Source organism: Anastrepha obliqua, chromosome 1 (genome assembly GCF_027943255.1).
Source record: "Anastrepha obliqua isolate idAnaObli1 chromosome 1, idAnaObli1_1.0, whole genome shotgun sequence".
NCBI classification, from domain to species: domain Eukaryota; kingdom Metazoa; phylum Arthropoda; class Insecta; order Diptera; family Tephritidae; genus Anastrepha; species Anastrepha obliqua.
In genome coordinates this window covers 17,543,052-17,565,939 of record NC_072892.1, presented here as the reverse complement: position 1 = coordinate 17,565,939, position 22,888 = coordinate 17,543,052, and the positions used below count along the sequence as shown (strand labels likewise).

The 22,888-nt window shown below is 36.4% G+C and overlaps 2 protein-coding genes across 9 annotated transcripts in view; one reads left to right on the top strand and one right to left on the bottom strand.

Moving 5' to 3' along the window:
• Positions 1-22,888, top strand: part of LOC129253055 (uncharacterized protein DDB_G0283357) — a 151,524-nt gene that overhangs the window by 45,134 nt on the left and 83,502 nt on the right. The gene's annotated exons all lie outside the window — the stretch shown is intronic.
• On the bottom strand, positions 18,709-20,970 carry LOC129240899 (uncharacterized). The gene is made up of 4 exons (XM_054877002.1): positions 20,622-20,970; positions 20,356-20,542; positions 20,171-20,287; positions 18,709-19,678 (listed from the first exon to the last, which is right to left on the bottom strand). The coding sequence occupies exons 1-4, from the start codon at positions 20,968-20,970 to the stop codon at positions 18,709-18,711; spliced, it is 1,623 nt and encodes a 540-aa protein (XP_054732977.1).

The window sequence follows — 22,888 nt, the reverse complement described above, 5'->3', positions numbered from 1 at the left end:
TACTAAGTCTTAAAATATAGTTAAAAGATAACAAAATGTGTGTATAAATTTTTAGATAAAAAAATTGGAAAGTTTTCTCAGAAAAAATTCTGGAAAATTCGCTTTTCTGCGGCCTTCTAACTGTATATAACCCCTTAATTTAAGTTCCGTAAGAACTTAAAGACGTTTACTCAAGCTGTCAAATCATTTCAAAAATTCGCTTTTTTGCGGCCTTCTAACTGTATATAACCCCTTAATTTAAGTTCCGTAAGAACTTAAAGATGTTTACTCAAGCTGTCAAATCATTTCAAATAAATAGGAGTAGCCAACTTTTTCATATAATTTCCTTCTCGGTTTCATTAAGCTCGAAAAATACTCCAACAAAAAGTAGTAGTACGGGGAATGCTGATGGAGTGATAGTCCTTGGCCGGATATAAATTCGGGTCGTTTCGGTAACGTAGAACCGACTGTCGTGGAAACGGGAAAGTAGTCCCTACCTCCTGTAACTCGATTCTATCTCTAAACCTACTCACTTACAGTTGTTGTTGTTGTTGTAGCTGCATAAACTTTCCCGACTTATGGTCTTCTTTAATGGTGCGAAATAGAAAATTTTTTATGAAAATTTGATTTTTTTGCACCAATTTTTATGTACCTTTTTTCTCAATTAGGAAAGGAATAAGCGATTTCGCTATAAAGTAACTTTTTAACGCGTATTTCTTTTACAAGGGTTTGGTCTGATCCCACCAATCACTTCAACTATAAGTAAATGATGTGAGTTCTCAATTTTATTTCTAAACGAATTTCAATAATTTTCAAACTTTAAAGATTAACAGTTCATACAAAAATTAAGCGTTAAATTTATGTTTACTTTGCTTTATTATGCTTATAATTTTTATTTCTAGTTTTTATCTTGCTTCTTGATTATTTTTCTTTTTAAATTGTGATTTCTTTTCCAGCTTTGGGCACTTTAGCTGCGGCCTCGCCTTTGATTGCCTCGCCTGTTCACGGTGCATGTAAAAGTATTAAAGTACATTAATATTTAGTTTTTATCCCAACAAACTTTATTGCAACATTTTAAAGTGTGTACTTGTGCGTTCTGTCCTCACCCAGTACATGCTCATGTGCAAGTAAGAGAATACGTGTGTGTGTTAGTGAGTGCATATGCCCCTTCATTCGCACGTTTGCCCTTCACGCTGCTAGCGGTGAGTTTTTGCGTTTTCAGTCTCCTTTGTAGTCATAATATTTTCCACTTGAATTTACCCTTCCCGCCCCCGCTCTCACTTCCGCCATATCAGCCGCAGCAGCATTGCATCCATCCATTAGGTTTATTACTGCACACATACACACATAGATGTACGCACGACGCCTACGAATAAAGTGCTGTTGTAGTTGCTGCAATGATGATTGCACAGTGATGCGATGGCGGCTGAGGTTGATGTGGAAATATTAATTCTATTTTAGCTTAGTATGATATACGAATTAGGACCAAGCTTTTCTGAGATTGGGCACTTAAAAGCATTTTCTGATTTTCAACAACTAAAGAAATTTGAATTTTAATTATTCAGCATACATAACTAAGTAAATACTGTTTATCAAGTAGAAAGCAATTTCAGAGGTATTCGAATTTGTAAAAAGCCATTGGAAGTAGTAAAGGAAAGGTTTTAGGTTATTGGTTAGTGCAGAGATGGAGTGTTACTTTAAGCCGAGAGCTGCTAGAACATATTTGAAAACTTTTCAAAAATTTGGTATAACTCATGTTTATATAAGTATATATAATATAATTCCCTAGGGTTCCGCGAGGGAGTAAAAGGGCACTCCTGTTTCTTATGCCAAAAGTCGTCGAATTTGAAGCGATTTGCTTTGTTTGAGGCTTATTTCTTGCGGTTTCAGGCTATCAAAACATCTTTCCGATTCTGGTGACGACGTTTCCGCTAAAGCCTCCAGAGTTGTTGCCAACATTACTCGTATTGGCGTGTTGCTGCAGCATTTTCTAAGTTACAGGTGGCAAAGTTATACCACCTTTACTCGGTCGTCAGAGCCTCGTCCGTTTTAAACAGTGGTGAAGTTGGCAGTTGGGAGGTATGGGCTAGGCTGTGTATTTGCGTCACCAACTCCATTTGCTGGTGTTATTTTGCGGGCCCCCCTATATATTTCTATAATAAAAAGTTGATTACAACCTTAAATTAATAGTTTTTACTAAAATAAATACTGTCTGCCAGCCGAAAGGCCTGCAATTAATCGACATACTTGCCCTAATCACCATTAATTCGTACCCCTACGATTGCTTCTCATATACAGTCCACTGCAAAATTATAAATTTTTTTATAGAAGCATAGTTGATATTACAACAAAAAGTATATCATGCAAAGTTTCAAACTTTTTACAAAAGTGCAATATTCAAGTGACTACAAAATACCGTTGATTTTTGACGATGGTTGACTCCAATAGTCATCAAGTACTACACACGGTGCGCTATTACTTCAACACAATGTGTTGCAACAACAGATAAGGGCGTTTGTAAAGGGTCTTTCAAATGATGCGCCTAGATGCTATTTTAAAATTAAAAATTTAAAAACTTAGACTCTTTCTTGTTTCACTATTTTTATTCAAAATACGACTCGTAACAATTATTTGAAAAATTTAATTAAAATACGGCGGCTGCAACTTCGACACTACAGTCTATACGGATGGAAGTAAAATGGGCTGCGGTGTTGGAGCTGGTATATATTCTTACAGACTTAAAATTGAGAAATCTGTGCGGCTCCCTAATACCAGCAGTGTCTTCCAGGCGGAAGTACTGGCGATTGGGGAAGCTTGCAGGTTACTAATCGCAGATTTCTCTTTTAAGGGTAATATCGCTATTCTCTCGGATAGCCAAGCTGCAATCCAGGCACTGGGTTCGGCCACAACAACCTCCAAAGTGGTGGAACAAAGTAGGAATAGCCTCACCATCTTGAGTGAAAACCATAAAGTTACCTTAATCTGGGTCCCGGGACATCGGAACATTGAAGGTAACGAAAAAGCAGATGAACTGGCAAGAGGGGGATCTGCCATGAATAACGCTCTTGCAGAATTGGTACTCACACCATTAGGTGCAGTCAAGAGCACAATTTCCCAAAAATACCTCCGAATCGCTGACTGTAGGTGGAAAGTCCAGACGAAATGCAATATTAGCAGAACGTTATGGCCCACCTACAACCTCAAGCAATCGTCGGCATTAATAAGAATGAAACGACGGGATGCCTGGAGACTAACGGCGGTCATAACTGGCTTTTGGTCTATCGGAGAACAAGCAGCCAAAATGGGTATCCCTCACAATACATACTGTCACAGTTGCAAACAACCGGAGAAAAAGGAGACAATCTTCCATTTCCTCTGTGAATGTCCTGCCCTATGGAAGGACAGACTGTTAACCCTGGGCCAACCGCTGTTCGAGAATCTCGAGCAACTATCTGGCGTCGACGTTAACAACCTAATAAGGTTCCTTAACCGCACAGACTGGATATAGTTATGCTGTAAAAAACCGTTAAACAAGTTGGCAACGAGGATGTGGCAACAAAATGGCGCGAAAGCGCTAGTTGGATTCTGGAAGAATCACCACTTTAACCAACCAACCAACGGCGGCTGCCGTAGCTTTGTTGTTGTTGTAGCAGCATAAACATTCCCCATACATTCACGAGGAATGCTGCTGTATTGACAGTCCTTTGCCGGATATAAATCCGGGTCGTTCCGGTAACGTAGAACCGACTGCCGTAGCCGAACGGGTTGATGCGTGACTAGTATTCGAAATGCAGAGAAAACGTAGGTTTGAATCTCGGTGAAAGACAAAAATGAAGAAAAACATTTTTCTAATAGCGGTCGCCTCTCGGCAAGCAATGGCAAACCTCCGAGGGTATTTCTATCATGAAAAAGCTCCTCATAAAAAATATCTGCCGTTCGGAGTCGGCTTGAAACTGTGATGATGATAAACGGTTCACTAGGCAGGCCTAGTTTACTAGAGCGGTAGCTCTTGGTCGGGAAAAACCCGGCAACGTAGAACCGGCTGCCATGGGAATGAAGTTTGAAGGTAGTGTGAAACTGTAGGTCCCTCCATTTGTGGAACAACATCAAGACGCACAACACAAATAGGAAGCCGAGCTCGGTCAAATATCCAAAAAAGGGGTGTATGGGCCAATTATATATATATAAATTAAAAATTAATTCAAATGCCCACCATGAGCCCATCTACAGGTAAAATCCGCCAAATATTCGATTCATGAATGATCTAATTGTTGAAAACGGCGAGATGTCGATGTTGAAGGTGTTTCAGCAACACTTTGCGCTACAGCAGCAATATTCTCAACGTTAGCGTACAGGTTTTGATCTGCCAGTTCTTTTTCTATCATTGATAGAACAATTTTTTTTTAAATTTTTTGACCAAATTGAATTGTCGACTCATTCGGAGGATTATATTCACCAAAAAAAAATCACGAATTTTGTGAATTGTTGTACTTAAAGATGACGTAAAAAAGCTACCGTCTAGTAGTCATGCACTACTGACATCTATGCGTCACTTTTGAAACACCCTTTAGATACATATGCATGAATGTATGTATGGAAGTATACATATATGGATGTGTAACTTGCTCGTAGGAGCATACACAGGTACGTGCATATTATGCATGCTCTTGCGTTTGATTCGAAGTGTGGGCTGTAAATGTGTAAATGAGTTATTCGCACTGTGGCTTTTGTATTTCATATTTTGCCAATTTCGTTTGCAGTAGTTTGCTGCAGTTGGCTGGCGTAGCAGCTACTCTTGTGTAGTGGGTAAGTTTATGCAACTTTTATTTTTGCAACCAGAGGCATATACACTTGAATATACACATACATACATAAAATATATTCTGGTTTTACGCTACACTTTTCTAAAACATCAACAACTACTTGCACGTATATATTTATAAATATATGTAAACTCATATGTATGTACGATATATTATGCACGTGTTTATATGTATACCTTTGGTCCTGAATTTACAGACTTTTGCACGCGATTGACTTGTCCCAGCAGCTACAAATAGTGTTTGGCTTTAAGTTTTAATCGTATTCCGTTTTAATCACTTTCTCCTTAATTATGTGCTCTTTCTATTCATTCACTCCATGTTATGGATCTTCTTCAATAAAAAATTTCAGTTTATATCGTACAAAGTTGAAGCTTTTTTAATAACAGACGAGGTTAGGTTGAGCTTCACCGAGTAATGCAAGACGTTGACTATCGAGTACAGGCACGCATAGATTATATGCTCAATAGTTCATTTGAGTAATTTATTGCTCAGATTGCCCACTCTTATTTCTCTTGAGTCTTCTCTTTTAAGCGGAAATAGAAAAATGAGCTTCGTGTGATAAGATTTACTCAACGATTAGCAACTCCGCCGCCAACGATTGGCTCAACGATTAGCAATTTCGCTGCCAACGATTGGCTCAACGATTGCCATCTTCGCTTTACCCAAATTAAGACATTATATCGTTAGACTGTCAGTTGTTGTTGTTGTTGTAGCAGCATAACCTTCCCCATACTTATACGGGGATGCTGCTTAAGTGGCAGTTCTTGGCCGGATATAAATCCGGGTCGTTCCGGTTACGTAGAACCGACTGCCGATTCGTTCCACGACAGTCGGTTCGTTCCACGACAGTCGGTTCGTTCCCACGACAATCGGTTCTATGTAACCGGAACGATCCGGATTTATATTCGGTCAAGAACTGTTACTTCAGCCCCATTCCCCGCATTGGTATGGGGAATGTTTATACTGCTATAAAAACAACAACCGATTCGAATTACATTCGACCCGATTTCAAAAACCCCAGCTGAAAATATTGATGATATATTGACTTTCGTCATTAAGGCGCCGCACACTAATAAAATTTGGGGCTTCTGACCGGAATGTGAGTACAGTTGATTTTTCTTGAGTGATTTGTTAACCAGTAGTGCCAACAGTTGGTAATGCCGAATAGGAGTTTGTATGTATGTTTTCATTTTGTTTTCCAAGACGTACAGTTTGCTGAAGGATTCGAAATCGCAAATTCAAGGTTGCTTCAGTCGGTCGTTCAGAAGATTTTTATAATTATTATTTATAGGTATGTATATTAGAATATCTTCTATACCAGGGATGGCCAACTTGATTAGACCCAAGATCTACTGTTCACTGACGACACCCTGTGGGATCTACCAATTACATACTTCTTGAAAACCTTAATAAAACAGCATAGTTCAGTACACAATTATGTAGTCTTTTTATTTTATTAAAAAGAAAAACATAAAAATTACTCTAAAAAACTACTTATTTAGTTGAGCATTCGTGTGAGCATTGGGTCTGAGCATCTTCTATTAGATTAGCAAAATCAGGTTTGTAGTTGGAAATTGCCAACCTTAAAGAGTCCAATGTATGAGCGTCTGTCAAGCGAGAACGATGTTTATTTTTTGTTTGTTTTAAGTACGAAAATGTTGACTCACATAAATATGTTGAACCAAAACACGAATGCAGTTGTTCAACACATTTCTTCAAATTTGGATATTTTTCGTTGGAAACCACTGCCCAGAAATCTAGACCTGAGAATGATCTTGCTTTTAGAAATATGTCGCAGCGCAGAGTTATAATTTCGTTTTGAAGTATCATGTGGTCCACTCGAAATGTATCTGCAAATTTTGTAGCTATTTCATAGATATCACTATGATCAATGGAATTATTAAACGGATAACTGATGAATTCGACCAACTTCTCAATTTTTTTGAAATCACTAAAGCGAATTTCGAAGTCTGATACCACTGCCTTAATTTCTGCCGTGTACTTGTCAGGAATGAAATTGTAAGTAGTATGTTTCCCAACATAATCCTTGATGTTTACAAATTGTTGCAATTTTTTCTTTTCGATGTCAATTATCATAGACGCTGCTTGACTTTGAAATGCTGCAATAGAACTCATCATTTCTGTTACTGTTTTATTCCTGCCTTGTAGTTCCAGATTTAATATACTCAGTTTTCCAGTAAAATCTGCTAAAAATGCTAAATCACATTGCCAGTCTAAATCACGCAATTGCTGACATTCATCGCCCCTCTCTTCAAGAAATTTTATTATTTCGTCCAATAGATCCTGAAGTCTTTGCAAAAACTTGCTTCGACTCAACCACCTTACGTCATGTGTAATGCTAAATCTGGTTCCTTCTCATCTAATTGCTGTTTAAAAAGCCGCCTTTGAAGAGATTTTCCTTTAATGGAATTTACAATCTTGAAAGAAATGTCCATCACATGTTTTGTGTTTAGTCTCTTACTAGCTAGTACTTGTTGATGAATTATGCAGTGGTAGCTAATGAAGTCTGGAAAATCTTCGTCTTTGAGACAAAGAGCAATAAAACCATTATGAATACCTGTCATTGCAGGAGCCCCATCTGTTGTCATTGATACGAGTTTATACAAAGGTAGCTTAATCCGGCTAATATATACTTTGAATTCCGTGAATATATCAAGGCCACGAGTTTTTCCTTTTAAGGAAATCATACTTAGCAGTTCTTTTTTCGTCGAGAAATCTTCAAAGACCATCCGAATAAAAATAAGTAATTGTGCAGTATCAGTGATATCTGTTGTCTCGTCAAGTTGTAGCGAAAAAGCAACGCAGCGGACGATATCTTTTTGTAGCTGTTCGTTTATATTCTTACTTATTGTTTCTATTCGGCGCATCGCAGTATTTCGAGATAGCTGTAATCCATGAATAGCTTTTTTAATTTCGTTTTTGTTTTTGAAATTAACGAACAGCGAATCTGACACTGCTTCAAAAATTTCCTTGATGTATTCTCCATCGGAAAAAGGTTTGCACTTTTGTGCAATTCTATAGCTTACTTGGAAAGAAGCTTCAGTCGCAGCTTTACTTTGCTCAATAGACCCAGAAAACATGTTTTCTTGGCCTTTTATTTGCGATTTTAATGCTTGCAATTTACTCTTTCTTATTTTGCTGTTAGGTGGAAAGTCAGCTTGATATTTACTATGCATTGTGTTAAAATGACTCGATAGTGCTCAACCATCGATAGTGTCGATAGTTTACCACCTTTAATGCATGCAGCAGTGTTGCGCAGTCTATTCCACGTATGTATATTGTATTTATATTTTTTTGACTTGCCACGATCGACTGGATTAATAGTCGACCGTTTGGCCACCCCTGTTCTATACTATAAAGGTGAATGTCAACATCAAATGACGTAAAAATTTTTATACATACATACATTCATATTTTCACCCAATGAAGGTTATAGGCATGCTTTTATGATGGAACTCCCTTCCCACAGCCCCCAGGCCGCGCCACCACTTTCATTCGTCACTAATAATCGAATATTTACTTAAATTTAATCTAAAAAATCGAAGTTTTTCCTATTTCCCACTATTCATAGCACATATTGCTTGATATTTTTCTGATTGGTTGTTTTGATTTTATTCAACGAGGCATAGCAACGGATGCCGGGTATTGTAATATTATGGTTATTAATAAAAAATTATTTTCTATGAAATAATTGTTTGTAATTCTTTTATATACATACATATCCTAAAGCCCTCCAAACTACTCCTACGCGAGCGGGGCCGCGGGTTAAAGCTTGTATGTATAAATAATAAAAAAATACCACTTTGCCAACGAGCATAAACCTTAAATTGTTCGATACTTTACGAGATATCGATCACTATATCCGTCTACTAAGAAAATAATGAATTTCTTTTTCCCCCCAAACTAATATATGTATGTATGTATATTTATTTAAAGACCTTACTCTCTAAACGATATAACTAACGGAAGACTTACGATGTAAGCGACAGATTTTCCGAATCTATCTAAATTAAACAGGATTAAATTTACTATCAAATACATTTTTTTTGCGTCTCACACCTAATATATTTATGTGTGTGTATGTACAAGTATATATGTATGTATGTAGCACGTGTGCATTTCCTTTTTGATTGCGTCGAGTCCCACTTCCTCATGCTTCTCTATCTTCCATCTTCCTTTGCATCTCTAAAGTGATTTATATGCATTTGCAAGGCACTTCCGCCCAATCTAAATAAAATTGAGTACCGTTTTTTTTCATACATACCTACGCACATATGTATGTATGTATAACAATAAGAAAAACAGAACAAAACAGCGTTTTCTTGGTTATCTTCGAGTTTGCTCTTTTATTTATGCATGTCCATTTGTACGTACATACATATGTATGTATGTATGTATATATGTATGCTTGAAATATATAACCCGATTTAAAAATAGCTATTCATTAGAAATTTGCATATCTCGAACTATTCCATTACAATTTCAATTTGCAGAACGTTTACTGGAATTTTCAATGCAGTGGACGGAAAGATGGGAGAGAAGACAGAGGAAGCAGAAAGATATCTGCCATCTACCTGCTACCTCTGACAGTCGGTTTTATGTAACCGAAACGATCCGGATTTATATCCAGCCAAACACTGTAACTTCAGCAGCATTCCCCTCATATGTATGGGAAATGTTTATGCTACTGCAGCAACAACAGCATCTGAGAGAAGACAAAGGAAAGAGAGAGAAAAGAAGGATATCTGCCATCTACCTGCTGCCTACGATTTCTTCAGGAAGAATTCGAAAAACCCTTTCGATATTATATTCACTTACACCGGATTTACACACGGGGACATCTGGAAGGGAGACACTGGAAATTCTCTTTTCATGTCTCATTCGCGGTTACACGGGCAAAATTGTTTTCGGCAACATTTTGACGGTTACTACTTAAGCATCTTCTGGTTCGAATATATTCTACAACCCGCTAACATGTAAAGTGGAAAACGTTCGTCAACAGTTTCTTAAATATATCAATGAAGCATGCAAACTAGTTAAATAGCAAATAATTTTTTGTTTTTTTTATTTAAATCTAATTTTTTTATATATTTAAATTTTTGTAGTTGAATGAAAAAAAAATTAAATTAAAAATACTTCATATATACATAATTAACTTGAGTATCTAGAAATGCGGGGAAAAATTAGAGTTCAACATAAACATGTTCCATAACTATTTGAAATTATACCTACTTTACTAGCAAAAATAATCGTGCATTTCCCAAGCAGCGTTCGGATGTTTGTTATCGTTGTTATCTTCCGTTTGATTGAAAACCACCACATAACTCAGAACCTTCTCCCACAAACGAAGAAAATAACTGAAGCATTATTGCTTTAAGATTGGAAATACGAATAAGAAGAGCAAAGCGTGTCGCCAGTACAGGAGACAAATTCCCTTCTCTCTTCCGCGGCCGTCCTTCTCCACCGAACAAAATGTTTCCGTGTGTAAATGGGCACTTATCATATGTACATAAATCGAATATTGAGAGGACTAAGCAAATTAAGATGTATGCCATTTTTAGTTAGTAGAAATAGGTCCGCTCATTTTAAATTTTAGCGCCTCTTTTCGTGTCGGTCATATGGCATTATTGTTAAACATCTGCCATGTCAACATTGTAGTTTAGTCTCCGAAAACCGTAGCAGAAGTTGTGAAAATCCAATACGAAATGGTGAGAGCTTTGCGGGTGATTACTTGTATTACTCAATTAATTAATTAATTAATTAATTGGATTTTCATAATAATTCTGAATAAATTAATTTATCATTAGAAAAAAAAGTGCATTGATATTTTAAAAATCGATTCCACATGCGGCACCTTGGCTTTAACATTAAAATAGTCTTTGACTTTTTACTAACCAAATAGTAGATTACTTGAATAACCGAATAATACTAATTTCAATATATAGTCATTATGCATACATACATATATATGTAGCTATCTTTTAAACGAGTAACCAACGTATTCTATATTCTTTCATACTCATTGTCCAGGGTCTTATGAATCGTACCATTTGAATTTTACACCAAATTATTTCCTTTTGCTCGACTTTCACCTTTTTAGTAGTTGTGCGTATATACATACATATACATATACATATCTTTGTTTGGCGTAATAGATATCTTTTGTGGCATATTGTTTCAAATCCTTTATTCCTCTTTTTTTATCCCATCTCATCCTTATTCGTATTGTTCTAGTTTTAATCCCGCAATCTGGCTTGAGCGCATTTTTAATATTCTTCACTTAGGGGCAGCTTATTTCAGTTATCTTTTCTCTTCCGTCTGCCCACACCATTATTGTTGTTTCTTTAGCAATTCATTTATTTCGTTCGCTTGTTACTTTTCTTAATTTTTTTTCGCCATGCTGAGAACTTTTTCGCAAGTTTTTCAGAAGGGAAAAGTTGATTGAATTTATGGGTTTATTTACTTGTAATTATTTTTAATTATTATGGCTTATTAAAATTTAAATGATTTTAATTTTATTCCAGTTAATAGAAATTAGAAATTTTACAATCTCAACTTTTCGAATATCATATGAAAAGTGAGGAAAACCTCTTAAATTTGTGAAGGAAATCATATGACTTTAACCGGAGGTATCTAGTAAAGGAAATGTATTGCTGCTAGAACAACAACAACAAAAAGTAAAGGAAACGTGCTACATTACCGGAATGACCCGGATTTATATCCAGCCAAGGACTTCTCACTCCAGCACCATTTCCCGTCCATGTATGTATGGGGAATGCTTATGTTGCTACAACAAAAATGTTCCTAATAGGAGACTGCAACAGTACGAAACCTTGAAAATTGGCTTTTCGAGAACCAATTACGGGGTGAATGCTCCGATTTCTAGGTCATGTGCAGATTTAAATTTGTTTTTGCATGGCCGTATGGAATCTTGTCAACCATCTTAGTTAAATCGTTTATTCTCTTCTTAGTAATTACTAAGCTATTGTATATATATTAGCTTAGCATAGTCTGTAAGAATGTATCCATTCAAAGACAAATAAACAAAACAACACCAGCTAAGGAAACTTTAATCTAATTCTCAAGCAAATGTGATTTTCGGTTTTTTTTTTCATTTTTCTAAAACAAAATATTCCTTAAATCTTAAAATATCATAGAAAAGCTTACGAAGTTAAGGGTTTACATATGTAATTACATCCAGCAGCGCCAAAAATGCGCTAAAAGAAAAACTGTTTTTAGAAGAGATAGCAACAGAAATAAATAAAAATAAATAAATAAAAAAAATGTATACATTGTTTATTAGTACTTAAACTTTATAAAAAAGTTTATTTTAATTTTTCTTTACAAAAATTAGTACATAAAAAATCACGTGACCCAAAGTACAATGAAAAAAAAGTTGCTCCAAGGTCTGCATCATTTCTCCTTGAAATGTTGATGGATTTGTAAAAAGTAAAAAAAAATCTTGTAAAATAAAGTGTAGTTATGAATTTCGAACAATTTAGCAATTTATGGCATTTTTAAAAAAGTATTCGTTTGTTTTTTACCAAAAGGTCTATGCGTGGTTTATTGTGAACCAGGCTAACCCAATCTTACGTCAAAAATGTCACACTTTAATTATGTTCATGAAATTTTTTAATAAAAATATCAAAAATCTAATCTATAGCCAAAACACTTTCGAACACTAGAAAAAAATCGCATCAAAAAATAGTAAAAACTGTATGAGTTATCATGGCCATGCCGGAGAAAGTATTGGGTTAGCAAATAAGTAATTGCGGATTTGTTTTAGAAAATCAAAGACAATTTTTTCATGGAACGAAATAACTTTATTCTGTAATGTATTGCACATTTTGATCAATGACCTTTTGCCATCTTTCAGGCAGCATCATAATCTCACGTTCATAAAATGTCTGGTTTTTATTAGCAAAAAACTGAATCAGGTACGATTTGGCATCATCATCATTACTGAAATGTTTACCATTCAAGGAGTTTTGTAAAAATCGAAACAAAAAATAATCAGATGTTGCAAGGTCAGGACTATATGGTGGATGTGGCAAAACATCCCAACCAAGCACAGTGTAATTTTTGCAGAGTGGCCAAGGATGTGTGATGTCATGATGGAAAACATACTTTTTCGATTTGTCTATTCGGGCCGCTTTTCTTCTACTGCATTGGTTAATTTCGTTAGTTTTTCAATGTAGACATCAGATTTGATCGTTCGGTTGGGTGGTAAGAGTTCAAAGTAGACAATTCCTTTGTAAGCCCACCAAACTGATAACAAAACCTTCTTTTGATGAATATCAGCTTTTGATGTTGTTTGAGTTGGTTTACCTGGCCTACTCCACGATCTTTTCCGCTTGATATTGTTGTAAACAACCCCATTTTCCATCGCCAGTTATCAGTCGTTTTAAAAATGGATCAGTTTCATTACGTTTCTTTAGCAAATCGCAGCTGTTAATGCATTGCGTTAAGTGCGTTTCATTCAGTTGGTGAGGAACCCATGTATCGAGTTTTTGAGCATAGCCAAGTTGTTTTAAGTGATTTTCAATGAATGTATTGTGACACATGAAGTTTCTCTGCAATCTCACGTGTTGTACTGTGACGATCCGAATCGATTATTGCTTTGATTAGGGCTTCATCAACTTCAACGACGATCAGAGCGTTTTTCATCTCTGAGTGAAAAATCACCAGAACGAAATTTGGCAAACCAATTTTGACACTGCCGTTCTTTTAAGGCTTCGTCACCATAAACAGCATATAACTTTTTATGAGCTTGCGATACGGTTTTCCTTTTGCGGAAATAAAAAAGCAAAATATGACGAAAATATTCCTTTTGATTTTCCATTTTTCAACGAACGCCAAACGAAAACTGCGCAACTGATCAAAAAACTTGTTTTACTGATTGAATGCTGAATTGCCAACTATCGAATAACAAAAGGTGTTTTACATTTGTACTACGTTTGCACACCAAAAAATTCAACTGAATCCATCTATGAGTGAAATCCGCAATTACTTAGTTGCTAACCCAATAGTTTCGAGATAAATGAGTTTAAAGTTTGAGATACACGAGCCCGCGAAACGCTCTCTATCTAGTAAATGGGCTGTGGAAGCTATAATATTGGGAATTTCCGCATATTAATTTTACAGTATATTCTTCAGATACTATACTTTCGAAATATAAAAAACATAACATTTAATATAATTATTATAACGAATGTGAAAGAAAATTTCATTTCAACAAATTTTTAAAAATCCTAATTTTTTCTTTGGAAAAGAAAGTAAAATGTTCAAAAAAATGTTCAAAGTGAAAACGTATAAAATTTCATGTTTAATGTGAGAAGGCCTTCATTGCAATGGGACTGAGCAGATGGTTTTCTTTTGCCAGATTTAACTATTAAAATAACAATAAAAGTTAATCACATTTGAGTTCAACTGAAATATTGTTAACCTGTCCATGAGCTAAGGGTTCGCGTTAATTTTTCTAGGTAACAATTTTATATATGAATTTGCTTAAATACATTCGTCTGAATAATCTAAAATGTCTTTATCTGAAATCGCCGACCTCTTCTAAGAATTTTTTCTTCTTGTTAATTTTAAGGTTAGGTAGTTGAAGTATAAATTACGTATACATACATACATAAATATGCTTAGTTGCCTTCTGTCATGGTTTCGCCAAGATTCCCCATAATTAGCTTTTAAGTATTTTCTTTATATGCGTTCGTCGACCATTATTTTTGTGATTTGTCTGATGCGTAATAAATGTACTTACGTACCTCCGTTTGTGCACACACTTTTTATATAACACCTGCATACATACATGCATGCATACATATGTGTGTCTTATAAATTGCTTCTGCTTTGTCTTAACAGCTTTGCTTTGTTGCATGAACCGAAATTTAAAACAGATTTATTCACACAATTTTTTTTGTGAAAATGTTAATAGTGCCCAATTTCCATTTAATGCCACTTTTGGGCACTTAGAACTTAGTTTTATTAAATGGCGCATTGCCTTGTATGCGCAGGGATGTTAATAACATATGCGTGTATGTACTTCTTGTGTAGTTTTTGTAGCAGTAATACGTGTATGTACTCGTATGTCTTACTGTTTATTAACAAAATAAAATAACATATAAAACAAAATAAAATACATATATTGCATCACCATTACAACCATTATCATAGCCCCTATTCGTATATTCCGTACATTGCCGAATAGTTTTTAAGGTGCTTTCAGGCGTTACTGCTTGAGACGTACATACATAAATGCTTTTAGCAGCAGCAACATGGCGTCCATTTTGGCAGCGCCACTTCATGGTTTATCTTGGCTTCTGTTTCTCGACCTGCTGCACAACTGTAAGTAATGTAAGAGTTGAAGGGGAAAAAAGGGAGAGATGGAGAAAAAATAGGAAGTGCATACCCATGTGCGTGACCCACCTGCACTTTCCGTACGCACATGTAATCGGATACTCACAATACGTATGTATATATATGTGGTATTTTATTACGAGCATTTCTACGTATGTGCATATGTGTACAAATATCTACATAAATACATATAAGTAGGATGTATAAATGCGCATCATTCTTATTTTTGCTGCCTGCAATGCTCCACCAATCTGTTATTATTTTTAAAATAAATTTCACCCTTATTGCCGCTTCACTTGTTCTTTGGTTTCATCGTTGCACATTATTTATACTGATTTTATTTATATACATGTACATATGTACATGATACACATGTAGGTATATGGTATACCCAGCTGAACATAAATGAATTGTTTTTTATTTTTTCTCCGTCATATAATCGTTCATCGTCTTATCCGATTTCCGGCGATTATCATTATCATCCATTTTTATTTCTGTCTATGTCCTTTAGGGTACGCCAGCTGATGATAACGGCTATGATGTGATCCTGTTTCACTTTTCTGCTTCTTCATATTCGGAGCGTTACGTTCACCCCTTAGTTCGTCTTTTGGAAGTTTTGTTTGTGGTTTTCGTTGCTGAATGCTCCAGCTGTTAAAATCATCTGTCATGAATCAGCTGTGAATTATGTTGAATTTGTATGTGAAAATAATTGCGACTAAACAGATGTCCTAGTCATATCAGTTTCCTGTGTAAGAAGGATTTTTGGACAATAATTTTTCATTAAACAAATGAGAAATCTCAGACCATTAACTTTTGGTACCGATTTGTCTTCAAGTGGTTGTGTCTTGAGTCTTATTTTCCGGACTTTCTTCATCGTGTACTTTGCTTCAATTTTTAAGCTGTAAAATCTATGAACTGATATATAATTATGATTAAAAATAAACTAAAGATAAAAATTAAATCCATCTATTTATTTGCCTCATTTTTTTTAACTATTACGAGGTAGGTTGAAATTTGAAAAGGTTGAGTCAAGAAGCACCAGAAGATTTGGTGGCTCCTAAAACACTCAGGCTAAAAAGTCCATTGTGTTTAAAGCTCTGGAAAGGGAGTTGATAGTCAAGGAGGGAAGGAGAAAAGTATCAGAGAAAGAGATAGCAAATAATAAAGGCAGAGATAGTTAGTCCTGTGAGAATTTTCCAGATTCTTTGGCAAATCTGTAAATATCCTCCAGTTTTAGAGAACGAATATTACTCATTCTCATGACATCGGAACTCAAAACTCGTAGCCGTGCTCTAGCAAAGGCAGGACTCTCACAGAGAAAGTGCTCACGAGGTAGGTTAGGTTAAATGGCTGCCCTAGCTTGGGGCCACTTAGACAAATATTCAAAAATTCGTCCGTTGGGATGCCATACAGGAGAAAGGAGAAGGGAAGAAAGAAGGAATCTTGGGATTAGAGGATGATGATCATGCACCTACGACGACGCGTTTCCACGACAGTCAGTTCTACGTTACCGAAACGACCCGGACATATATTCGGGCAAGGACTGTCACTCCAGCAGCATTCTCCGTATGTAAGTATGGGGAATGTTTTTATGCTGCTGCAACAACAACAACAACAACGCCGACGGTGGCTGATTTACGTTTGTAATTAGCCGCAACAAGCTGCTGATGAACTTTACCAGATGAGATGTATAATATTTAAACCCGCTATATCCGCAAGCGTAGCAAAAAAATTAGAACACAGATGTCGAAATCTGTGCCAGAGGAGAGCAGGGCAGCTGAGAAAAAGGTGTTTGAGATGATTCCACCTCGTCCTCAAGACAGCTTCTGCAGAACGGACTTGAGGCAATCTCAAGTCTCACTGCATGGACACCTAATGAACAATTTCCGGTAAGGATTCCCATCAAACTCAAGAACTGGGGCTTTTTTAGCCTTAGGAGTTCCCTCGAGCGTCCCTGATCTACCCGTGGCCAGAAGGATCTCGCGACCTTGCACGTTTGCGCACTAGCCCAACGCTCGCTGAGTGGACTCCAGGCCCATCTTTCCAGGAGAGGACCACAGGTTCTTAAGGGAACCCCAAACATCACATTTCGGGACGAAATTGTCTCCAAAGTTCCCTGTCTAACCAGCTCATCAGCCCAGCACTTTCCCTCTATGCCGCTGTAATCGGGGACCCAAATGAGCCTGAAATCGAAGTATTCGGATTCAAACGAGAGAAGCCAGACATTCCCCCGACCAATCTCGAACGCACAAATAATGAGCCAAAGGCCGTAATTGCCGCTTGGCTATCGGAGTAAATATTTACTTCTTTAACGGTAATTACCGAAGTAAGCAACCAATCCACTGCGAGGTAACTCAGCAGGTTTTTTCAAATTTTTGTTATTTTCTCCCTGCTGGAGTGCGGTAAATTCGAGTCATTGCGGTAACTATTGTCAGAGTTTGCCAACTTCGGCTTTAGCAGTTTGCTGAATCGATTATTCTTTGTGTTTTGTTGGTGTTGATGTTTATTTTGTTATTGTAACAGTTCAACAAGTCCTGTCGGCATGATGTAGTTACTAATCATCATCGCCTATCTCATTAAAGGTAGGCCCAGAAAACATGTTGTTTCGCCGAGGTAATATTTCTTAAAATAATTATTTTGGGTTTTAAAAAAAAAATTATTTGAAACTCAGTCAAAGTACATATGTTATATTTCACAAAATTCCTTTATCTGCACTTCACATTGAATTAAATAAGGAAAGCCAGTGATATGTGTGGTATAAAGAGTTCCTCGAACATTCCTCAATTCTATGCACTCTATTTGCCTGTATGTATGCACTCTATTCGCCTCTCTTCCCTTTTCGTTATTCTTCAGAGGTGTTTACAGAGAACGTTAATGTATAGAGAAGTCTCACGGGCTACGAATAGTGTGAATTGTCAAAAGTGAAGTGAAACCGCGAAGACTTTTTCACCTCGCTCAACTTGACAGCGGGGAACTTCTTAACAGAGCTGATTACAGTGAATTATGTACAAGTACATTGGCTCTGCTCAGTTTTCGGCTTCTGTATGAATTCAAATTGACATACTAAATCCCTTGGAGATGCCTAAATGCCTCGACATGTCATCAAAATAAGCAAGTATCTAAAACTGGTGGTCATACAATTTTAGTACTTCATCTATCAATCCTACTGTAAGTTGTGTTAAACAGTTTTTTTTTCTGTTTAACCAAGCATCAAATAACTTTAGAAAATTCACTAAGTCCTCATGGAAGGTTTTGTTCTTTAAAAGAAATATCGCGGAAGAAAAGGGTCCTATATGAAGATGCTCAATATCTTGTCGTATGCTTTTTACTTTTTCGTAACCAAATATATATAAATATTTAACATCAACTCATGTAGAACTCATGAAGATACATTTTGAACTGAGCTGAAATTGTAACACAAAATTCATAAGAACTTATTTCTAATTGTTTTAGGGCGTGCGTATATACATTTTTTAACCATAATTCCAATAAATCACAGTTTTTTCTCTGTCCAATTTTACTTTCATTTCCTTATCTCTTGCTCCATTTTCAAACATATTTCTTTCATTTTTGCACGCATTACTTTCCCATTAGAATTTCTTGCTATCGCATCTACAAAAAATACGCCATAATTGATATGTTTATGCTTCACTTCTTGCTTCTCTGCCACAAACTTTACAATATCCGCTTCGGTGAGAACACTACCTGGCCGTAGCACCACAGCAGCAGCAGCTAAATCCATCGCTCGCTCATCGTAAACGCCAAATACGCACACATCCTGCACATCTGGTAAAAGTGACACAGTCTCTTCGATCTCATGCGGGGAATAGTGGAAACTCATATATTTCAATACTTCCTTACTGCGATCGACTAAATATAGATAGCATTCATCGTCCATGTAACCCACGTCGCCGGTATTGATCCAACCTTCGGCATCCATGGTGTCAGCCGTCGCAACAGGGTTGCCATAATAGCCAGGCCAGTTGTCGCAACCGCGAACCCAAATCTCACCTCTCTCATTGGGTCCCAATAATCTCTTTCGGTGACCTGATCCGGCATCGACAATCTTTATCTGCACGCCTGCAATCAGTTTCCCAACGCTCTCAGTTTTATAATCTAGATAGTTCACTGATATACCACCAATTTCGGAGGTGCCGTACGAGTTCATTAGTATACAGTTCGGTAGCTTAGCGCGTAAACGTGATTGTACGGAAGGCAGTGCATGGCCACCTGTCATTAAAATTAGACGTACTCCAGCCATTGCATCCTCAGTGTATTGCGGTAACTGCGAGAGTAAACCCAGTTGAATGGGCGAACCAATGAGAAATGTAACTTTGTGCTTTCTAATGATTTGCAAAAGGTATTCCGGTGAGTAGGGTGTTGTTGTTATGATACGAATACCACCGCACAATATATTCACAATCATCGTCAAAACGCCAGTACCCCAATCGGCTGAGGCGAAGGAAAATGTTACTGATGAACCGTTGCATAAACTGAAAATAAAATATTATATTAGCACTATATAAAATTACAATTTTCATCAAAGACGCTGTAGAAATTAAAAAAATAATACCAAGGTGACCAATTGATTGAAATTTCAACTGTATATGTACAACTACACCTCGCTTGGAAGTTAGGATGGATTTTTTTCTTTCTAAGAGTTTAGACTTTTTTTTTTTAAGCGGCGCTTTGGTTAAAATCAATGTAGACAAACAATCACTATACTTCTAGAGATTATCACATTTGTAATAGAAAACATTTTTTCGTTCACCGTAAATTAAAAATTGCAGCGACAGTTCGTCTGGTCGCGCGCCTTTTAAATAAAAGGTTTCGTCGAGCTATTTTTTAATACATATAAAAACAATTTGAACAGTTTTTGACATATTGTGCATGTCATAGTATTACTTTTAGAATTTTGATTTACTTCCTGCCCGGCTAAAAAAAATCGCAACATTACACTGTTTGAAGATCAGTAATTTACTTGCCGGAGATCGACCATAAGTTTGGCGTTTGATATGCAGGCCCCTTTCGGTATCCCTGTCGTACCAGAAGTGGGTGTAATAGCCATTGTCTGGGTGGGTCCATATTTGAGTGGCACCGCTCTGTAAACAATAAAAAAAATATTTAAAAAGTATTATATGCAAAACGGGAAGGCATAACCACTACTAACTGATAAAACTCTTCAAACGGTACTGGTTGCAGTATTTTTTGCACCCGTGGCACACCCTCCAAGTGATTACACAGAGTGTATATTGATACGTCAAAGGTCTTTGTGGCATTCTGTACCTTCTGAAAGCACAAACCATCGCAAAAAATTATCTTTGGTCTGGTCAGAGCAAAAAGCTGCCTGATTACGTCTGAGATTAAATAAAATATAAAAATTTACAAGAGAGATTATAAAATTATGCCGTTATACACTTGCATTTGTGTACATACCTTCTTCGTGTATGGGATGTAGCGCATTAAAGGGTGTTCCATTTATCCAACAACCCACCAGTACAGGCATTAGTAGTGTTGTATTATAAGAGACAATACCCACGACATCATCACAGCCTAGCCCTGCATTGCTAAGATGTGCTGCCACACTAATGGCATACGAACACGCTGTGCCATAGGTGAGTTCAGAGCCCTCAGAGTCGGAAATCTGGCATACCAAATTAGCTGGCTTGCTACGCAACATATACAAAGCATGATCGCCTATCGACTTGTTTGCATTGAATGTCCGCTCCAATTGATCGCTCTTCCAAATGTTGTTTTCACTATCGTACGTAGTTTCGGAAAGCATGGTGCTTTATTTCACTGCTGAGTAAGACCGTTCGCTACAAGTGTTATTTGTCTAATAAATTCACCTTTTTCAGCTAGGCACTTTACGATTATAGTGTATGCAGTATTTTCCTTCTAATTCAAATGCACAAATACAGAGAGCGTGTTTATCTCTGGTGTTTTTGCACTTTCATTTATCAACAGATTTCATGAATAATCTTTCACCTTTTCGTTCTATAGCCAGGTATAATTTATCGATGGGGAATTTTTATTTTTTATGTTTGGTTTTGAACGTCTTACCGCTGTTAGACGCATGTTTCATAGCCAAAGAGTGCTTCTGACGGCACCAGTCATGTATTTGTACATATTAAGAGCTTACATTTATTGTCATTTAAAACCAGATGTATAATATTTTTATCGGTTTCTAAATTATCGCAATTCAATGGTTAAAAAGTACAGTTATATGGAAGTTGTAAATATTGGGTTGGCAACTGAGTAATTGCGGATTTCACTCATAGATGGATTTAGTTGAATTTTTAGATTTGCAGACGTAGTACAAATGTAAAACACATTTTGTTATTTGATAGTTGGCAATTCAGCTGTCAATCAGTAAAAAAAAGTTTTCTGATCGGTTGCGTAGTTTTCGTTTAACGTTTATTAAAAAATGCAAAATCTAAAGGAACATTTTCGTCATATTTTGCTTTTTTATTTCCTCAAAGGGAAAACCGCATCGCAAGCTCATAGAAAGTTATATGCTTCATGTGTCACAATACATTCATTGAAAATCACTTAAAACAACTTGGCTATGCTCAAAAACTCGATACATGGGTTCCTCACGAACTGAATGAAACGCACTTAACGCAATGCATTAACAGCTGCGATTTGCTAAAGAAACGTAATGAAAATGATCCATTTTTAAAACGACTGATAACTGCCGATGGAAAATAGGTTGTTTACAACAATATCAAGCGGAAAAGATCGTGGAGCAGGCCAGGTAAACCAACTCAAACCACATCAAAAGCTGATATTCATCAAAAGAAGGTTTTGTTATCAGTTTGGTGGGATTACAAAGGAATTGTCTACTTTGAACTCTTACCACCCAACCGAACGATCAAATCTGATGTATACCTTGAACAACTAACGAAGTTAAACCATGCGGACAGTTGAAGAAAAGCGGCCCGAATAGACAAATCGAAAAAGTATTGTATTCCATCATAACAATGCAAGGTCACGCACATCGTTGTCCACTCTGCAAAAATTACACTGTGCTTGGTTGGAATGGTTTGCCACATAGTCATATATAGCCATATAGTCCTGACCTTGCAACATCTGATTACTTTTTGTTTCGATCTTTACAAAACTCCTTGATTGGTAAAAATTTCAGTAATGATGATGATGTCAAATCGTACCTGATTCAGTTTTTTGCTAAAAAAAAAACCAGAAATTTTATGAACGTGAGATTATGATGCTGCCTGAAAGATGGCAAAAGGTCATTGATCAAATACATACATGCAATACATTACAGAATAAAGTTATTTAGTTCCATGAAAAAATTGTCTTTGATTTTCTAAAAAAAATCCGCAATTACTTAGTTCCCAACCCAATACTTGTGAGTAGATTGTGAATTGTTTGCACGAATGAGGTGCTATCGACTATAAAGCACACCAAATAGTGTATTTCTATGGATTTCAACAATGGCTGGTGGACTGTATTTGCGAATTGTGTTATATTTTTGTTATATTTTTTTGTTTTTTATCTTATTTTAAACGATGCTCATGATAAATAGCCGAGCTAAATTAACCCCAAAACAACTACGAACTGTCAAATGGGGTGATGTCACTGAAAACAGTGTTGCCAATTTAATATTTCCCACCTAAAAAAAAGTACCGTTTTCTTATTCCAGTCCATGGCAGTCGTACTTACATACGTGAAAACATATT

Excerpts from the sequence above, each read along its gene's own strand:
- LOC129240899 (XM_054877002.1), bottom strand. The coding sequence starts at position 20,970 with ATGCTTTCCGAAACTACGTACGATAGTGAAAACAACATTTGGAAGAGC. Across the intron at positions 20,288-20,355 it reads CCGTTTGAAGAGTTTTATCA|AGCGGTGCCACTCAAATATG; the intron begins GTTAGTAGTGGT and ends TATTGTTTACAG. Across the intron at positions 19,679-20,170 it reads AAACTTATGGTCGATCTCCG|TTTATGCAACGGTTCATCAG; the intron begins GCAAGTAAATTA and ends TTTTATTTTCAG.